Source organism: Typopeltis vanoorti, chromosome 7 (assembly GCF_054136105.1).
Source record: "Typopeltis vanoorti isolate ZY-2024b chromosome 7, IOZ_Tvanoo_1.0, whole genome shotgun sequence".
NCBI lineage: Eukaryota > Metazoa > Arthropoda > Arachnida > Uropygi > Thelyphonidae > Typopeltis > Typopeltis vanoorti.
In genome coordinates, this window is record NC_143555.1 from 96508680 (window position 1) to 96530774 (window position 22095).

The 22095-nt window shown below is 33.9% G+C and overlaps 1 protein-coding gene across 2 annotated transcripts in view; it reads left to right on the plus strand.

The window, feature by feature from the left end:
* Positions 1–19287, plus strand: part of LOC150104885 (uncharacterized) — a 162794-nt gene extending 143507 nt beyond the window's left edge. For both annotated transcript variants that reach the window (XM_090395396.1, XM_090395395.1), the window contains one exon: positions 14947–19287. In XM_090395396.1, coding sequence (XP_090251522.1) covers positions 14947–15043 — 97 coding nt within the window. In that variant the 3' untranslated portion in view covers positions 15044–19287. The remainder of the gene's footprint in view (positions 1–14946) is intronic.
* Positions 19288–22095: the final 2808 nt, after the last annotated feature.

Below are 22095 nucleotides of genomic sequence, written 5' to 3' on the forward strand. Positions count from 1 at the left end.
TGGTCTTCCTCTGAGTCATTTTCCTGCCAACCTGGCCGAGAACACTTGTTTTGCTAATCTTTCCTCGCCCATTCTGTTTAAAGTAACCATACCACCTGAGATTAGCTCTGCTAACGCATTCCTGGATGCTGACAATGTCAAGTTCTTTCCTAATATCCTTGTTTTTAACATGATATTGCCATTGATGCCATCTGTTCATGCCTCTAATCTTTATCAGGACCCTCATATCTGCAGTCTCTAGTCTTTGGTCAAGTGTTTTTACTTCTGACCCAGCTCTCAGATCCATAAGTTAAGATTGGTTTGAACACTGTCTTGTACACAGCTAATTTAGTGTTCCGACTAATTTCTCTCTTATTCCATATGAATTTATTCAATTGACTTCCTACCATACCAGCTTTGTTGATTCTATTGTCTATTTCCATATTTAATCTACCATATTCTTTGATTCTGCCTGTTTTCATTGTCTTTGTCGTTTTATTGCTGACCTTCATACCATATCTTTTACAACAGTTATCCAATTTATTCAGGAAATCTTTGCAGACTTATAGCGGATTTATTTAGAAGTACAATATCGTCCAAAGAGCTGACATTCATATCTCCAATTTTGATATCATGTTTAATACCACTTTCTTTCATAATGTGATCCATATAAATAATGAATAACAGAGGGGATAATGTACATCCTTGTCTCACATCAGATTTAACATTAAACTATCTTCCTGTACTTCAATTCTAACTACTGACTTACAACTCAATGACTAAGTATTACTTGATATAATGCCCCATTGACACCATATAACTGCAGCATATTGAATAGCTTCTCTCTCGGGACCTTGTCATATGCCTTTTCCAGATCGACAAAACTTAAATATAGATCTTTGTTATATACCCATACTTTCTCGTAAAGTGAAGATCTGATCAAATGACAGCCTCTATTTAGCCTGAATCCAGCTTGTTCTTCACCAAGCTTTTCTTTCACAATTCTTCTCAACCGTTTCTCAAGTATACTTGCATAAATCTTGTAGGGAAATACCTCTATAATTCTCACATTGAGTTTTATTTCCCTTTTTATATATGGCTACTATGAGAGCTCTACTCCAATCATCAGGAATTCGTCCCTCTGTCCAGGCTTTCTGAACTATGCAGTGTAAGACTTTTATACCACCATACTTCAGCCTTTCTGGTCGAATATCATCTACTCCTTCTGCCTTTCCACATTTCAAGGCTTTGATGGCTTTTTCTACTTCAAGTATGGATATGTATTTCTGACTGTATGCCTGTTGAGTGTTTTTTACCACTGTGCTATGACTGCTTGTTTCATTTAGCAGTTTTTCGAAGCAATTACTCCATAATTCAAGGATATATTTTTTCTCCCGTTTTCATGTCACCTTTATCATCTCTAACTCCTTGTACAGCACTCTTTCCTCCATTTCTAAGCTTCTTCAACAACCTCCAGAATATCTTACCACGTTGTTGATATTTATTTTCTATGTTCTTGCCATAGTCCTCCCATGACTTTTGTTTAGCTAGTTTTACACAGTGTTTAGCGTTCTTACATTTGTCTCTGTATTCTCTCTGAGCACAAGCTGACTTATTTGCCACGAACTTTTGATATGCTTTCTTCTTTTACTTCCTGTGTCCACCATGGAGTTCTGATTTTTCTATCCTTGCAGACAACCTCACCACATGCCTCTCTGGCTGAATCAATCAGGGTTTTCTTCAAGGCTCGCCACTGAAACTCCAAGGTTTGGTTGCTGTTCTCAAATTCTTTCATTTTTTCTTCAATAATCTTTGTGTATTTTAGTCTACAGTTCACATGTGAGAGCTGCTCCACTTTTATTCTCTCTTTAAAACTTTCTTGCACGTTATTCTTTTCAATATGAAATTCAATTTTATCCTACTCAAGACTAAATAGTGATCACTTCCAATTTCAAATCCTCTGTACACTCTGTTGTCCTGCACCAGGGAGAAAACATCACTATCTGCAATAACATAGTTAACGAGACTTTTCTTATTCCTTGCCTCTTCTCGCCATGTGAATTTGTGCACATTTTTATGTTGGAACATGGTGTTAGTAATAACCAGTCCATGTCCTGAGCAGAAATCCAACAGGTATTTTCCATTATTATTAGTTTTGCTCTTTTTTCCAAATTTTCCCAAAATATTTTTGTGTGTCTGACAATCATTTCCTACTCGCTATTTAGATCCCCAACAAGGACCAACTTTTCCTTTTTCATTGTGTCAGCTGCTTTTTCTAAAGCATCAAAAAATTCCTCCACTTCTACCTTAGTAGAACCTTCTGTGGGACCATAGGCACAAATAAGTTTCATTGTGCAATTCCCCATTCTGATATTTGCCCACATCACTCTACTTGACACTGCCTACCATTCAAGAAGATTAGCCTCAAATCTAATGTTGAATACTATGGCTACTCCTTCTTTTCCTTGATTGTCATTGCCTGAATATAACATTTTGTATTTATTGCTCAGAAAGATCTCACTAGTTTTTGTCTTTTTTGTTTCAGTCACCCCTATTATGTCGATCTGATACTTATCTAATTCCTCAGCTAGTTCCATTTCTTTGCCATTCAGGTTTCTTATGTTGATAGTACCGATCTTTAACTTTGGTGATATTGAGTTGGGGTGTGTTTTAGGGTTTGTTCCAGTAGCTGACTTTTCGCTGTTCGCCCTGGTTCCTTTGCGAAAACAACGGGCCTTGTTTAACCAGGCGACGTCCCAGCCGACATGAAATTTTGTCATGTTGTACCATCATTTTATATATTGTTTAAGCCAATAAGAATACAATTTGGTCAGCTAAATCCCAAATTGCCAGCCCATCCTCATTCGTTCAGTATCCAGGTAGATACCCAACAGGGTGCACCACAAGAAGATTAGGATTAGATATTAGGTCAGAAACCCTGGTCGGTTCTCTGCATTCCTTTAAAGGCTATGTGGAGGTTTCCTCTCAGTTATATAGCTTTGACCCTTAAGCACTCCTATGTAAAATGCAATATGTAAAAATATGTAAAAGGTAAAACTAAAATGGAAATGACAAAATATAATACATATAGCAAACTGGAATATAAGAGGAATAGCATATAAAGAAATAGATTAGTCCAAATATTAAATTAAAGAAATTTTAAAATAACAGTAATCACTCAAACAAAAAAGAAATTAAAAAGAACCATGAGAACCGAAAATTTTAATGTGATATACAGTGGAGTTGACAGAGACCAAAGAGCACAAGCAGGAGTCATGATTTGGATTCATAACTCCCTTTCAAAACAGTTAAAACATTATAAATTATGCAATGAAAGAATAACATAAGTTGGGTAGGGCAATAGTGAATGCAGAAGATGTCAAAGTCTTGCAGGATGACTTAGATAGATTGGAGTTCTGGGCTAAGGAGAATGGATGTCAATTTAATGTGACAAAATGTAAGGTTATGCATTTTGGAGTGAAAAGATTAGCAGCAATATACCACATTGGTGGAACTGTACTCCAAGAGATTGATGAGGCCAGGGACTTGGGAATGTTGGTGGATAGGGAGATGAAGTTTAGGGGGCACACTGCAAAAGTAGCTAAATCAGCTCATCAACTCACTTGGTTGTTGAAAAATACCTTGACGAGCAGAGACAAGCAAGTTATTGTTCCTCTGTACCGAGCCTTGATAAGACCTCATCTCGACTACTGTGCCCAGATTTGGTCACCTCGGTTCCTTCTTGATGGGAAGGAGGTGGAGAGGATCCAGAGGCGAGTGACTAAGATGATAACAGGTCTATGGAATGAACCATATGAGAACAAGTTGAAGATTTGTGGGTTGCAGAAACTAGTTGATAGGTGGAGGAGGGGAGATACGATTGAGACATTCAAATTGCTAAAGGGATTCTATAGGATTAATTCAGAGGATATTTTTGAGATCAGGACTGGTGGTGGGAGAACTAGGGGACACCTATGGAAGCTGGGCAAGAGTGTGGTTAGCAAGGGTGTTAGAGCTGGGTTCTTTACTTTTAGAGTGGTAAATGAGTGGAATAAGCTGCCAGAGTCTGTTGTGGGTGCTATGATGGTGAACGAGTTCAAGACAAGGTATGATAGATACTGTGAGAATGTAATCGCATAGTTGTGTGGACATGATGTTTAGGGCCTCCCTCGATGAGTCTAAGGACTTCTGGAGTCGCCCGAAATAATAATAATAATAATAAGCTAGAATAAAAATAGTTAGAGGTTATTTAACAATAATTGGTTTATATGCCTCAGAAGAAGGAAGTGAACAGGATAATATTGAATTTTATAATCAGCTACAAAATATATATAATAAAATAAATAAAATGATTATGTAATTTTAGCAGGAGACTTAAATGCAAGAATTGGAAACACGAAAATTAATTATGATATAGGAATATATGGAGAACATACTCTAAACAGGAATGGTAAAAAATTAATCGACTTTGTAGTTTATAATAACTTAAAAATAATGAATTCTTTCTATAAACATGAAGACATACATAAATATACTTGGGCAGCAAGAGGATGGAAATCAATATTAGATTACTTCATATTAAATGAAAGACATTAAAATTTTCACTAGATGTTAGAGTTCACAGAGGATATGAAATAAGCAGTGACCACTTCCTTGTTAAAATAAAATTAAGATTAACCACCTAAATGGCTACAAGTAACAAGAACAGAAAGAAAATTTAAAACATTTGTTTATAAAACTAGACTATTAAATGATACAAATATACAATGGCTATATGAACAAAGAATTAACCAATATCTAGATAAAATAAAACAATGTAGAAATAGAATGGCTTAATATAAAAACGATACTAAATGCAGCAGCTTATGAAAGACCCAAAAATTCAATAAAAGGAAAAAAAAACCTGAAGATATGGGATAATACAATCAAAGAAATGATCAAAATGAAAAAAGAAGCCTATCATAAATGGTTAAGCAGTAAAAGATTAGAAGATGAAATAGAATATAAAAGAATAAGAGCCATAGCTGAAAGAGAAGTCAGAAAAAGACAGAGAATCATGGAACAATTTTTTTTTTAATTTAGAACATGATTTATATAAAATAAGACCCAATGTATATAAGATTTTGAAACACTTAAATGCAGATACTAAAGAAAACATAAACACCAAATTGAAATTAGAAGAATTTCTAAATTTCTACACAGAATTGTGGACAGATAAATATTTTAAAAAAGACAACTGGCAAACATGTAATGAAAATGAAAAGGAAATAACTAAAGAAGAATTAGAAATCAGCCTGAAAGAAACAAGAAACGGAAAATCACCTGGAGAAGATAAGCTAGGTTCAGAACTATAAATATGCAACAACAAGATTCCAAAAAAAAAGACTGCTATTATTTTTAAATAAAATTTATTCAACTGGTAACCCCCCAATAGAATGGAAAAAAGCAATTATGATTCCGATCTTTTAAAAAAGATAGTAGAGATGACCCTAAAAACTATAGAGGAATAAGTATACTAAATTCCTGTTATTACAAAATATATAGCAGAATCTTAAATAGCAAACTAATGAAATACTCCAAAAATTTTGTTAGAAGTACAGAATGGATTTAGAAAAGGACGATCATGTATAGACCTGGCCTTTTGCCTAAAATTAATAATAGAGAAAAGAAGAGAATACAATTTAGAAACACACATTGCATTTATTGACTTTGAAAAAGCATTTGACAAAGTTAAAGGAAGCATTTTATTTAATATATTAAAAGAAAGACAAATACCAATAATATCCTAAAAGCTATCATAAGTATATATGAAAATAATCAAATACAAATAAGATTAAATCATGATCTATTCGGGGTACGACAGGGATGTCCCCTCTCAGCAACTCTTTTTAATATTTACCTAAATGAAATAATAAAATGGAATAAAAATTTCCATCAAGGTATTAAACTTTCTCCTACTGTTAACTTAAACACTCTCCTTTTTGCTGATGACCAAATAATAATTACAAATTCTGAAGATAACTTATAGAAAGCTATTTTAGATCTAAATGAGATAGTCAAAGATTATGGTATGATAATATCAACAGAAAAATCAAAAACTATGGCCTTTAAAATATAAGATCTAGCAAGAACTAAGATAGTAATAGATAACAAGAACTTAGAACAGGTGAATTCATTTAACTACCTACGATGTATGATCGCATATGAAAAAGATATAAACGTAAAAATTGCAAAATATTTAAAAATAAGTGTAATTAACTCTATATTTAAACCAAACCTAGTTCAAAAACAACCAGACTAAAAGTATACAATACATTATCTCTACCAGTCTTATTGTATTGAAGTGAAATCTGGACAATAAAACAAAACGACAAAGATTAATGACGGCAGAAATGAAGTTTATGAGAAAAACTTCAAAGTTTACTCTATTTGATCACAAAAGAAACGAAGAAATTATGAAAGAATTAAACCAAGAATCAGTAATAGAAAAAATTAAAAAATATGAACATAAATGGATGGAACACGTTCAAAGAATGAAAATAGAAAGATTACCAAAACAAGCCTTAAAGTACAAGCCATTGCGAAAAAGAAAACCAGGACGTCCTCTGAAACGATTCAACGATGACTTCTAAGGCCAGAACAGGCCACACTAGGCGGCCTAAATCCTTGATATGCATGATGATGATGATGATTAGCAATATGTCTGATCTCCATGCAGTTGAAATATTTAGATTTGGGGCAGTTTCCACCCAAGTGATCATATGAACCACAATGCAGACACTGCCTTTGTACTCCGGGATAGTTTACCATAACTCGGGTTGTACAAATGTTGACAAAATTTGGTATAGGCGTCTTCATATCCATTGTGAAGGTGGCTTCACCAGAAAACCAGTTTGGATCTTCGCCTGATAAACCCTTTCGTATATTACTAATCTTGCCCCATTTTGAAAATGTCTGTATGAGAATTTCATTACTATTCTTTATATATTCCATCAGAAATCTTTCGATTTTTATTGTTTTTACCTGGCTCCCGACCATTACAGGAATAACTGTGTTGCTTTCGAAAGTAAAACCATGTAATAGTTTCTCTTGTTTCTACATCTTTGACTACAATTAAATATTTCCGTCTGCCATAAGGGATGTAAGAATAAATCTTATTTGCTCCGACTATCTCTTTTAAAACCTTAGTTACCTGTCTTGCTTTTTCACATCTGGGAATTTTAATTCCTAGAGTTCACACCGTGGGAGGAATTGTTACCATTATCTCAGGTGGGGAAAAAGACTATAACCTCTGTGTTAGTAAGAGAGAAAAAAAACTTTCAGTCACAAGACTGAGAATTAAATAATCCCATGATACATGATAGTTGTTGGAAGTTTTTCCACTTTGTTATACTATAAATTAAAGATACCAAGATAAAGATAAGATTAAAGATAACAATATATACTTGGTTTAATCCTTTATCCAATTGCAAGCAAACTTACTTTAATTTATAGTATAACCAAGTGGAAAAACTTCCAACCACTATCTCTAATCCAGACTATTTTAATAATGTGTGATACCTTTTGGCTACTCGTATATGAAAATATGACTTCGGCATTACTTCAACCTTAGTATCACCTGTGGGTCTGGCTCCCACTCTGGTCTGGGCAGTAACCCTTCCTGTAATGCATAGCATTATACATACCTGTGATGTGAAGTTATTAACTTCTATATACGAGTTGCCCTAGTCTTGAAAATACTTCAGGGGCAAACTTTGTTTACTTACACTGGGATAAAGGATTAAACCAAGTATACAATTTCTTAGTATCTTTAATTTATTCTAATGCTTACCTCTTGTAATGGATATACTTTGTATGCGTGTTCTGTTTCTTGTTTTCTTTTATTTACTTCCTTTCTCCATTTGTTAGTATTTCTATTTTATAAACTACTAATCTTAATACTAGAGTTGGAAATAATCTAATCCCAAATATCTTAGGAAAATATGGAGAAATTTCATAAATAACAATGGACAAGAATTATTAGACTTCTGTATTTTCAATAATTTTAAAATAAATACCTTTTTTTCTAAAAAAGAATATAAATAAATATACTTGGAATAGCAGAGGAACAAAATCTATAATTGATTATATTACTAATCAGAATCTAGCTTCACGTGTTAGAGATGTACATGTTTAGAGAAATAAAATTTCTTCAGATAAGTAATGAAGGGATTAAACAGGAATTTGGAAGAAGATGATACTGCGGAGGCAGAACAAGATAGATAACGGTAGCAATCAATTGTGTGAGGAGTATAAAGAACAGGCCAGGAAGGCAATTCACTTGGTATGAACATCAAAACTATGGTATGGGCAGAAATTAGCAAATCAGACCAAGAAAAACCCTAGAACATTTTTCAGACGTGTGGCAAGTAGAAGGAAGAATGATTATGGTAAGATGATGTTAATGAATGAAAATGGTAGAATGCTAACTGCTGCAGAAGGCATCATTAAAGTATTCAGTAAAAAATTTATAAGGTCGTTACATCCTCATCAGGGTGAAATCAAGACATACTCATGTGTAGAGAACATAGGAGAAGGATGGCTTAGTGAGGGAGCAGAAGGTATATGAGGAAATAAATAAGCTTGATATCAATAAGATGATAGAATTGGGTGACATATCACCATGTATCTTAAGGGAATGTTCCAGGGAATTGGCAGTAGCATTGACATGCCTGTTTAATGAGTCTTACAACAGCACAAGTTCCAAGAGAGTGGAAAGAATGTAAAATTGTTCCACCTCATACAGGTGCTATGAGGTGGAACGGGCTGTAGCTATCAATTATAGGCCAATCTGTATATTTGGAGTTGTGGTTAAGATACTGAAGAGATTAGGAGATTTCAGGTTATGGTTATAATTGTTCATGGACTTTTTAATTGCTTTCGAAAAATTTGAAGCAGGAGCAATATAATTGTAATTTGGTGAGTTAGGTATGCTGTTAGGACCAGACAGACTGCACAAGATGTAATTTTATCCCTTTCTGGTTAAAAATCAAAAGTGGTGCTGAATGTTGAGAGTTCAGAAATTTAGATGGTAAGCCAATACTGAGATCATTACAAGAATAGGAGAAAGAAAAGCCAGAAGATTGGCTTTTTTCTTCTTCTGGCAAATGTTGTGGAACTGAGTGCGAATGAAGTAAAAACAGGATTGGACAAAAGTTTTATGGCCAGTAGCTTTGGCAAGGAGCTAGAAAGCATAACTGCCATTTGGATATGATGCAAGTTTCTTGCATTTGCTAGGTCATTTTTAAATCAGTGAACTTGGAGAATCAAGGCATAAGGGATAGGGTTTAGCATCAAGAGATTCTTAGCAAATTGCCATTTCATGGCCTACCTTTTACCCTTTGCAATTGAATTGCCACTTTTCTCTCAGGTTGTTACTGCAAATAATGGAGGGTGTTTTCTCTTCAGATTTTCCTTTAATGTAGGTGTTCTCCAGGGCTCTTATCTCATTCACTTTCTCTCCTTTTACATATGTACTATGTTCTCTCACTGACCTTAAACCCTATTCACTTTTTGATAATGATAGTAGTCTCCATTCATCCTACTCATATGACATATAATGTGTGGCATTCAAACATCTCAAGCTTTAAGATCAGTGCTCTAAACTTTGATCTTCTTACTTTTTTTCCAGTGGAGTGATGCAACCTAGTCACCTTAACTCTTCTAAAACAACTTTGGCTTTGTTCTTACAGAAAACTGTTCAGCATAGTATTATAGAGAGAAAGAGAAGAACCTTAGTTCTTCTCTCTCTATAATACTATGCTGAACAGTCAAGAACAGATTTCTCTCCTCAAACTGACACTTACCCATAGCTTTTCCTCACAAAAATGCATCACTTTTGTTAGCATCCTCAGCTTCCAAAAAAAAACTTCATTCTCTTTTATTCAAGACAGTACTTTGATATGTCTCGCTGCTGATGCTGTACAAATCCTAAGTCTGCCTGACCTTTGGAATACTGCTCTCACATTTGGAGTGTGCACCAAGAACCTAAAAATTCTTGATGCCATCCAGGAGAAGGCAGTTTATCTATATGATGATCCTTCTCTCTCTCACTGTATCACAAATGGTCAGTTTCTGCATCCTCAACTATTTCCATGGGCACTGTTCAGCAGCCTTAACATCCTTTGAGTTGAATTGCTGATTCACTAGATCTGATATTCCTATTCATCTTTCATTCCATCCACCTTGGTTTTGTGGAACAGCCTTCTCCATGAACATTTCCCAAAGGCTGCAATTTCCATATCTTCAAAAAGAATATCACCAGATTGCTTCCCCCCCCCCCCCATCACAGTAAGTATTTGCTATAGGCCTTGCAGATCTCTCACAGGAATGACATAACAAAAATAAATAAAATAATGAAATGTTTTTTCCATTAAGAATTATTGTGATGCATTCATTGTAAATGTTTAAAATGGAAAATTTAAACAATGATTGGACCCAAGTAAATTAAGCATAGGAGAAATGAAGATCATTGCACTTAGTATTCTTATAATGTCAGACAGTGTTGTAGATGAGAAGATGAAAAGAGGAAATCAACACTTGCCTAGATAGACCACTAGTGAGGAATATAGCTAGTGTATTTGTAAAGTGATTAGATTTAACTGGTATTCTGAAAGTGGCTGAACAATTTGTATACAATCATTGGTGAAAGAAATATGTCATCAACTCTGCCTGTTTTGTCTGTGCAGTTGGAAAAAGAAAGCCAGTTAGAATATTAAAATCTCCAAGGAGAATTGTTTTACTGTTACGGAAATTGGATTGCAAAAAATCAGCAGTTAAAGATATGAAATCAAAAAGTTCAGCATGTTTGGTATTAAGAGAGTGATAGAGACAAATGCATTTAATAACAGGGAAGAATGATTTTTAGCCAAAGAAAATCAAGAAAGTGAGATTGAAAGTTGGAAACTCAGTATAATATATCAGAGCAAACATATGTACAAATACCAGCTTTGAAGTAATTAGGAAGACTTATGTGAGTAGTGCTTGAAGAAGATGAAATTGAATTTGTTAGGAAAAGTAGGCATATTTTGAACTTAGCAGGCATTATGTGGAAATGAACATTGAACAAGATCATTTATATTTGCAAAGTGAATCTTAGAAATTTTAGACAAATGCCTTTTTTCTGCATATAATCTGTTTTCTTTGACTCTTCATGATTACTGTTTGTTGGAGAGACATTATATTCATGTCTATCCAACAATAGTAATAATGGATTCCTTACTGAGCTTAGTAAGGAAGATTCTTAGTTAATGATAATGTGGTATATAGTAGTAACAATGTGCTGCTATTGCACCACATTCTCCCACCACCAGTCCTATTAAACCACATGACACTTAATTCATAGCAAAAATTTGAGAAAAAAAAAACTTGACAAAAAAAAAACTTGACAAAAATATAATTTTAAATTTGTTTCTTATTTACAGTAATTCATGACTTCCAGTCCACTAAAAGTTATTGTTGTAACAGTTTTCAGTTCTGCTGATAAATGACCATCAGTTACTTTGCTATTTCTGTATTGGATCATTGAGATTTAAGCAGAAATATGATTTTAGGACATAATGTAAACCTAATTAGAAATATTTCCTAATTAGGTTTCTAATGAGGATAATGTTTTCATGGGGGGATGGCCATTTATGATTGAACAATTGATATTATTATTATTATAGGCGACTCCAAGGAGTCCTTAGACTCATCGAGGGAGGTCCTAAACATCATGTCCACACAACTATACGACATTCTCACAGTATCTATCATACCTTGCCTTGAACTCATCGTCATAGCACCCACAACAGACTCTGGCAGCTTATTCCACTCATTTATCACTCTAAAAGTAAAGAACCCAGCTCTAACACCCTTGCTAACCACACTCTTGCCCAGCTTCCATAGGTGTCCCCTAGTTCTCCCACCACCAGTCCTGATCTCAAAAATATCCTCTGAATTAATCCTATAGAATCCCTTTAGCAATTTGAATGTCTCAATTATATCTCCCCTTTTCTGCCTATCAACTAATTTCTGTAATCCACAAATCTTCAACCTGTTCTCATAAGGTTCATTCCATAGACCTGCTATCATCTTGGTCACTCGCCTCTGGATCCTCTCCACCTCCTCCCCATCAAGAAGAAACCTAGGTGACCAAATCTGGGCACAGTAGTCGAAATGAGGTCTTATCAAGGCTCGGTACAGAGGTACAATAACTTGCTTGTCTCTGCTCGTCAAAGTATTTTTTCAACAACCAAGTGAATTGATGAGCTGATTTAGCCACTTTTGCAATGTGCTCCCTAAACTTCATCTCCCTATCTACCAACACTCCCAAGTCCCTGGCCTCATCAATCTCCTGGTGTACAGTTCCACCAATGTGGTATACTGCTGCTAATCTTTTCACCCCAAAATGCAAATGCATAACCTTGCATTTTGTCACATTAAATTGACATCCATTCTCCTTAGCCCAGAACTGCAATCTATCCAAGTCATCCTGCAAGATTTTGACATCTTCTGCATTCACTATTGCCCTACCCAATTTTGCATCATCAGCGAACAAATGAACTGTTCCTCTTAGATCCTTCCCTATATCGTTAATGAACAAATTAAACAGCAGTGGTCCAAGAACAGAACCCTGCTGCACACCACTAGTCACAGGCCGTCTTTTGGGCTCTACTCCTGAATAAACTACTCTCTGATATCTCTCCATCAACCACCCCACCTATCCATCTCACCAACCCTATATCCATTCCCATATGTTGTAGTTTACGGATTAGAATTCCATGTGGTATCCTGTCAAATGCCTTAGCCAGGTCCAGCAGTATCACTGTAAACCAATTACCCTTATCCAGTTCTGCCATCACTGTGTTATAAAACTTGAGCAAGTTACTGAGGCATAATCTACCCTTCACAAAGCCATGCTGTCCCCCGTACAGTATCTCATTTTCATCAATCCATTCCTGTATTTTTCCCTTGACTATTTTTCTCCAAGACCTTGACAACGACTCCTGATATGCTGATCGGTCGGTAATTTGCAACAGTAGTCTTGTTGGATCCTCCTTTATGCAGTGGAACTATTTTCCCCTCTTTCCACATCTTTGGGACTAAACCAGACCCAAGACTCAGATTAAGGGCACTGATAATTCTTTAGCCACTTCACATAAGATCCATGCCGGTATACCATCCAATTCTGCAGATGTATTCACATTAAGGTTCTGTAATAGAATATTCACCTCCACTTCATTCATCACAATTCCCATATAAACTAATGGTTCCTTCATTTTTTCAATGTCACCACCTGGATGATATACTCTTGCAAAGTGCTCGCTCAGTAATTCCACTATATCGGCTGATTCAGTGACCTCCTTATCATCGCCATTCCTTAAAATCATTCTGCCGTGTAGTTTTTTTTTGCTTGCAGCATATTGAAAGAACTGTTTGGGATTCTCTTTAGCTTGCATAGCTAGTTTCCTTTCATAATCCGCTTTTGCTTTTTTTACCACACTCGTTACCCTTCTGGCCTGTGCTTTATACCATTCGTGTGCCTGCAGGTCACCTTTCTCTTTAAATTCCCTCCACAGTTGTTTCTTTTTTTTGCAGCTCAAGCTTAATGGTGTTATTCATCCATTTAACTCCTACTTGTTTTACTATTCGGACCCTAGGTATACAATCAGCCATAACCACCTGTAAATGCTCCTTGACCACTTTCCATGCTCTATCGACATCCAGCCCTTGCAGTTTTACATGCCATGGCACTGAACCAAGCAATCTCCTAAGCTTGTTATACTTGCCAGCACGGTAATTTCACATATATCCTGTCTTAACCGAAAATTCCACACCTTTAGCCACCTCCCAGGTCAGGACCTTATGATCACTCTCACCAATAGGTGGCAACATGGTCATATTCATTACAGTCAAATTCTCAGATGCTATTACCAGGTCAAGCACTCTCAAACCCCTAGTATTTTCAATTACATGCTGTCTCAGATAGTTATCCCTTAATAATTGAATAAAATCCAGTTCTTTCCTCACATGTGTCCTCTCCTCCTCCTAATCAATGTTACCATAGTTGAAATCCCTCATAATAATTACCCTCCTTCCACTCATTGCTTCTATTTGTGTATGCATACTATCTCCACCATCTATTCCATCACCTGGTCTGTAGCAGCGCCCAACTATATATTTTGTTCTGCCAGTCTCAATCTCACACCAAATAGCCTCAAATGAGCTCTTTTTCACTATCCTGCAATACAACTTCAATTCTCCTTGGCTGCAGTTCATCAGCTATCATCAATAACACTCCTCCCCCCATTTTATTCTCTCTGTCCCTCCTAAACACACTATAACCTACACATTCTATCCCACTAACTATATCTTCTGTCAGCCATGTTTCACTAATGCCAATAACCTGTGGCCTGGAAGAGCCAATCAAGGCCAAAAATTCTTCCTTCTTGTTCCTAATACTCCTGGCATTAGTATACATGAAATGCAGAGGTCTCTTTGTCCCACCCCTATCTTGATGCGTTATTCTAACTATCCCATTCCGATTTCTTGTCCTTAGTACTGGCTCGGGTACATTATATACATTCTTACACTCAACTGTCTCACTGATGTCTGCATATCCACTTCCCACCCACCCACCCCTCCTTGGTAGTTCTAGTTTCCCTGGTTCTGCACATCCATTTTCACTTCATTCAGCAACACTTTTTCCAGTCTCCGCACACCAAATCCATTCAAATACAGCTGTCTGACACTAATCCTGTTAAACTTTTAAAGTTTCATTTTAATATTATTTTTACCTTTAGCTTAACTTTTTCATGACATTTTAAGTTAATTTAGAAATTTATAAGTGAATATTGATTATTTCAGTTTTGAAATATCAAGTATCCAAATGAAATCCTTAGGAAAATATATTCTGTGTGATATTTATGAGAGCTTTCTTCATTTCAGGTTAAATGAAGTTACTGCTAGTAAAGTTGTATTTGTGAATAGTGAAGAAGAACTGACAACACACATACATCCAGATATCTTGCCAGACAATGTCTAAAAAAAAAAAAAAGAAAGAAAGAAACCGTATTATGCAGCTTTTACAATGTTTATGCATTTACCAGTTCTGCATCTGTCAAAATTTCCCTTTAAGCATGAACAATGTATGTGATATATGTGATATATATATTGTGAAAAGAAATTAGTTTCATACAGTGAAAGTGTATACTACATTGGAATATGTGCAAAGTTATTTTGCAGACTATTATAACGTATGTTGCAGTTCTTAGATTAATTTCGGTTTTTAGATATCTTTATGATGTCATTTTTTGTGCCCTTACATTTCAGAGAATCTGCTAAGTGTTCTCTGAAGATGTATGTTCATGTAAAAATGCCTTTAATAGAAATGATGGTTATATTTAAGCAGCCGTAAAGCTTTTCAGCTAAAGGAAATATCACCCATGCCTCACTGGAAGAAATTTGTTTGTTTTTATCCAGTATACAGCTAAATTTATGTATTAAGACTTTCCACATGCAATTTCTTATAAGCTGATTATTGAAAAAATTAATTGCATTTAGTTTAATTACAATGTTTTTAAAAAATCTTAAAGTACTATATTAGTCTATGTATTTCTATGTTTAACGTGCTTCAGATGTGGTTTAAAGAGTTATATTGCTTTGCAGTGCATAGTATATAGTTTAAAGAGTTATATTGCTTTGCAGTGCATAGTATATAGTTTAAATGTTCAAGAAATTTAAAATTCATCTATGAACTGTAAAATAATACATAATGGTTAATGTTTATTTTTTTTTTTTTAAATATGAAAAGCAATTATTTGTGATGATAAAAAAAATAAGCCCGATGGGAAATATCCTAGTTAAATAACTAGGATATTTCCCATCGGGCTTATAGTTGGGAATGAGCAATGGAAAAAAAAATTATCGTTCTTTAGAATTAAACAAATTATTTTAAAATTAGTTCATAAGGATGTTTATGCTATTGCTAAAGTGGAAAATGAAAATATTTTGATGTTATTTCATGTCTTCATATCCAGAAATATGTGGATAACCTGTACAGCCATCAAGTGTTCATAGTAAATGAATTCATATGAATCATATTTCTATAGATTGTTGTGTGTGTGTGGGATGTAATGTATGTTGAGATATGTCATTTCCAATCCAAAAAAAAAAAAAAAAATCAGGTGAAATTAGTGTCTGAAGAAAGCAAAGTATAATCTACATAATTTTATAGCTTTCTCAAAACATTTTATTCTGAATTTGTTAATTATGAAAATACTAAAAGATTTCTATTTTTGATTAGAGCTGCTGTATGATTTTGTTACTTAGAAAGTTTTTTGTGGTATTATGGTTGTGTCCTTTTTCATTTTGCATCCTTAGCCTTCATTGAGAGACAAAATTAGATGTTATATGTAAAATTTCATGAAGAAATATCTATTGTTAGTATTTTTGCCCCCTGTTTGTTCTTAAAGGAAGAATAGCATAGGTGGTTTGTTGTATATCTATGCATAGCCCAGTAATTTACCATTTGGTTTCATATATATCTGAAAATTCTTTTGAGTGAGGTATAACTTGTTGATGGTTTAATAACTTAAATTGTTTAATGACTCTGGTACAAATATATTAATAGTATTCATTATATAGTTAACTCACTCTACCAAAGTCATAGGAATCTCAATAATAGTTATAACTGACATTTTGCTGAAGTGAATTTCCTTGAGAATTGTGCCAAGGGCTTTAGTCAGACTTTTGGTTTGTTACAGGATTGGATGTGTAAGAAATCTGGAGAGAGGGCAGAGACTTATTTTGACTACTCATAAAATTTTAGAAATGTAACTATTTTTAAAAATTTTATTTTGTTTGGCAAAAAATATAAAAAACCTCTTTGAAATTTTACTTTGCAGGTGTTCTGCTTGTTAAATGAACATGATTTGATTACTGCTTGTGCTATTTTGTTTTCAATGCAGGGATTGCTAGCCTTATTAAGCGTTCCTGACTCATTTTAGACAAAATACTTTATGACGAGATTCATTTTGCTGAAGCTTCACTTGCAACTTGAAGTTGGTAGTGTCAAGTAAATTCTTGGTGCTATGCCAAGATTTGGGAATGCATCTTGAAAGTAATTTTTATGAATTTGCTGCAGGAGTTTGAAAGCATTTAGCTCTTTTATACTGTTGAATACAAGTTGAGAAAAACCAGTTCTTAACTGAAATTGAGTGGGTTTAGGTCTCAAGCATATTTTGCACTAGATATGTTCCATGTTTATATAAAACGTTGGATTGCCATTTGTTATTTTGGACCCATGAAGGAATGCAATTTTGTGTTCACACTTCAAGCACTTTCTGTTCTGTTCCATAATTATGTGATCAAGAAAACAAGACTAGTTGCTGAGAAAAATGCTATTAAGTTACAAGATTCTAGTTACATCTGGAGACACTTCACCAAGCCTTTCTTTCTGCTCTCAAGAACTTTCATTCTTGCAGTAATATTTTTCAAATGCTAAATCTACCCACAAAACCATTATTTCCATTATTATTATGGATTTACTGACGTTTACCAATAAATCAACATCATATCCAGATGTAACTTCTATGAATTGTATAAATAAATAACTTGCACTTGTTGATCAGTTGCCAAGGAAAATGATACTATTATTATTGTTTTATTTGAAATTTCTGCACACTACTTGGCAAGAAACTATAGCTATAAATCAGGAACATTTCCTTTTTTTTTTTTTTTAAAGAAATGAAGGATTGTGTGATTGTTTACACTTATCCCATTCAATTAGAATTTTCATAAATTTCCGGATTTTTCTATCTTATTTGCCAATAAAACAAAAGCAAAATTACTAGATGGCCATACCCACTCATAACTCTGTTTTGAAAATTTCCAAAATGCCAAGTGTATTAACATACTATTTTATATTAATTTAGATAAAATAGGTTCAAATTATTTGAAACTACTTTATCTACTAATACAGTAAGTTAGTTATTTTTATACACAAAATTTCAAAAATGATTAAACTGCATCAGGTTTATATTAGGTAAGAGTGTGCAACAAAACTAAAGGAAACAGCTTTGTTCATCTTCTTGAAATGTGACACAATTATCATTGTAATTTTGTGTTTTTATTTCTGGTTCTGCTTACATTCAGCATATCATTGATTCTTTCCCACTTGGAGAATATTCCAGTTTTCCCTCTTTCAATCTATTTCTGGTTTGTTATAGTAAATTGGTTATAATGGTGGTATGTTGTGAGTTAACTGTATTTTGCTAACTTAAAATAAGATATTCTGACATCTTATCTCTTATGATATAAGAGAAACTTTATAATATTCGTTATTAACATAGTATCAGAAATTTAGTTCTTTTGTTCTGCTTTGAGTTGATGTCCTGACAAACTTTACCTTTTGATATATAAAAATACTTAAATCACAAGCGTTCCTTGAAAATTATTGGGACTGATATATATTCTTACTTAATGGTAGTTATGCAAAAATACCAGTGCCAGAACACTAAACTAATTAAATAAATAAACAAAGCCAGAACACTAAACTAATTAAAAAAATAAATAAAAAATCCATTGTTTGTATATTCATACTGTACCTGAATTATATGTGGATATCATTTTGCCTCTAATAGAAGATCTGGGCTTTTGTTAAATTGGAAGACCAGTAATGAAAGAATTAGGAAGATAAACTTGATATGTATGAGGTATGTCAGCAATTACTTGCAGATGGTGGTGTATACTTGGCCAAATCAGTGACTCTTGAGTAAAATTTCATAAGCCAGCCATGTTTTTTATGCATTTATCTATAATTTGTTTGTCATTTCATTCAGTTTATATGTACTGGTCTTCCACTGCCATTTTGTAAATAAGGTTGATAAATCTTTTAAAGATGGTCAAGTTTTTATATTTAGCAATTTTAAGTCAGTTTTTAGTTAGCTATCTGATATTTGTTGATAAGAAAAGTGACAGCTTAAGTTATTGCATCTATAATTGCATAGTTCTTATTTAAATTGTTAACAGTAATAAAAATGAAGTTCCATTACCAAGATTGTTCATTATTGATTTGTAGACACAGGTTTTTTTCACTTGAAGTACAATTATGCTGTGCTTTTTGACTCCGTAATGCATATCATGACAGTTTGTAACTGGTTATTTGGTCATAAATCGTAGTGTTATTTGAAAATTATTTTTGATTCCATTTTTGTGTTTAAACAGACCTATATTTTGTGATCAGTGTTTGTGAAAGATTACAAAAATTAAATCTTTTGTTAATGTTTACTGAAGTATTCTCACTTCAATATCTGCATGCCACTTATATTAAGTCTTTTCATATTATCAACTAGGTTGTAAGCAACATTCATTTTTAAGGGTGTTTTAATTTCAAAGTATGGCTTAATTCATTTGGGACATTGTCCGTTAAAAAAATTATATTTTTCTAATGCAATATTTTTAAAGGTTTCTTTAAATGAGAAGAAAATATTACATTGAAGAATGTCAACAACTTTGAGAATTAACATGTTAATGACTCAGTTAAGACTCAGCATACAGATTTTTCCCAAATTCATATATAATATAATATATATTTTAAATATGGCAAATAAATTGTGTCATTACTTTTTTTCTGAAGAAAATATGAAAGGAAGATTTTTGTCAAGCAGATGGAAATATAACAGATCTGTATTTAAGTTTTGTCGATTTGGAAAAGGCATATGACAAGGTGCCAAGAGAGAAGCTATTTAATATGCTACAGTTATGTGGTGTCAATCGGGTATTATATCAAGCAATACTTAGTCTTTATTTGAGTTGTAAGTCAGCAGTTAGAATTGAAGGAAGTACAGGAAGATGGTTTAATGTTAAATCTGGTGTGAGACAAGGATGTACATTATCTCCTCTGTTATTCATTATCTATATGGATCACATTATGAAGGAAAGTGCTATTAAACATGATATCAAAATTGGAGATGTTAATGTCAGCTCTTTGCTTTATGCGGATGTTATACCTCTAAATAAATCGCTACAAGTCTGCAAGATTCTCTGACTAAATTGAATAGCTGTTGTAATAGATATGGTATGAAGGTCAGCAATAAAAAGACAAAGACAATGAAAATAGGCAGAATCATTGAAAATGTCAACTGTGTTGTGAATGGAGAACCTGTGGAACAAGTGAAACATTTCAGCTACTTAGGCACGATTTTTACTGAAGATGGTAAATTAAATATGGAAATAGACAACAGAATCAACAAAGCTGGTATTGTAGGAAGTCAATTGAATTAATTCATATGGAATAAGAGAGAAATTAGTCGGAACACTAAATTAGCTGTATACAAGACAGTGTTCAAACCAGTTTTAACTTATGGATCTGAGAGCTGGGTCAGAAGTAAAACACTTGACCAGAAACCGCAGATATGAGAGTCCTGAGAAAGATTATAGGCATGAACAGATGGCATCAATGGCAATATCATATTAAAAACGATGATATTAGGAAAGAACTTGACATTGTCAGCATCCAGGAATGCATTAGCAGAGCTAATCTCAGGTGGTATGGTCACTTAAACTGAATGGGCGAAGAAAGATTAGCAAAACAAGTGTTCTCTGCCAGGTTGGCAGCAAAACGACCCAGAGGAAGACCAAGATATAGGTGGATTGATACGGTACAATGTGCCTTAGACGATAGAAATATAAGATCTGATAATGTTGGAGTCTTGACAAGTAACAGACTGATTTGGAGGAAAATTGTAGATAGGAAGTTAGTAATGATGTAATTTTTTCATGTACTATCATATCCTGTACACCCCTTGAGGGTACATGGCAGGATTTTGATGATAAGAAAAAATGGAAAAAAAAAGTCTGGGACAAAATTTAAAATTGTTATGATTATAATGATTATTGCATGCTTCCATGTGCAATACATCAGCGCTTCCCAAACTGTGGGCTGCGGCCTCCTTGGGGGCCATAGGTTTTGTTTAGGGCGGCCGTGAAATAATGAAAACAAATTTAATGTTTTAAGACTAAGTAGATTTTTTTTATTTTAAAAGAAACGTATTGAACTTTTATTTCTTTTTTGTTATTTTTTATATTTTAATAGAAAAATTCACATATTGGTGTTGGTTCACAAACTTTGCTTCCTGCCGGCGCTTAATGAATATTAGTAAATATTGCTTATTCATATGTTTCATTTCAAAGCAGTGGTTAATTGTATTTACTTCGAATGCTCTCCGGGGAAGCTCCAAATCTTCCTGTCCCTTTCATCACGCGTTCATAATCAGGTACTGTTGATATTGACTTTATATACACATCAAAACTCGTTTTATATTATCACTGTCATCCGAGCTAGTTTTCTGTTACCAATAAAAGTTTTGCATATACTTCACACATGAAAAAAAAGCTTAAACAAGTTCATGTGGGGAGATAGTAATTTTCTTGCAGTGGTAAACAACACCCCCTCCCTAAAAGCCACTATATTGCAGAGGCAATAAAACCAAGTACTTTTATTATGCCAGTGAATAAGGTATGAGCAGTCTGTGTAATATATTTCTCAACAAATAGTGCAATTAGAGACAACTGGAATAAAAACACTAATTAATGAATCACATGTCCTCTCATACAGAAACTATGCTGTATAGACTGAAACAAAACCATATGTTGCATGGGCAAACACAGTATCTAACTAAAAACTATTGTTATTAATTAGATGTGTGTGAGTTCAATTTCCCAAGGCAGCAATAAAATTCAACCGAATGTGTTAAAATTCGTAAAAGTGTTAAAACTAAGTAATATATATATATATAATGAATGTTATGGCAGTTTCACATATGGAATTCAGTTGAAGAGAGTTAGCATTTCCACTCAATTGTCAGCTATGCTTTTATCTTTCGGTTGCACGATCTTTTGTTAATACCGCACCAATCATATTCACGTTTTAATAACCTGCCTTTGATGTCTGTTTCATGTTAGGCTTAATTACCGTAAAGGGAGAAAAGTCACAAAAGAGAAAAATTTCCTGGTTCTGGGATTCCCTTATTCAGGTAATATTCACTAATTTCATGTTATCAGTCTGCGGTATGCCAGTATCGGTAAGTGGTGATA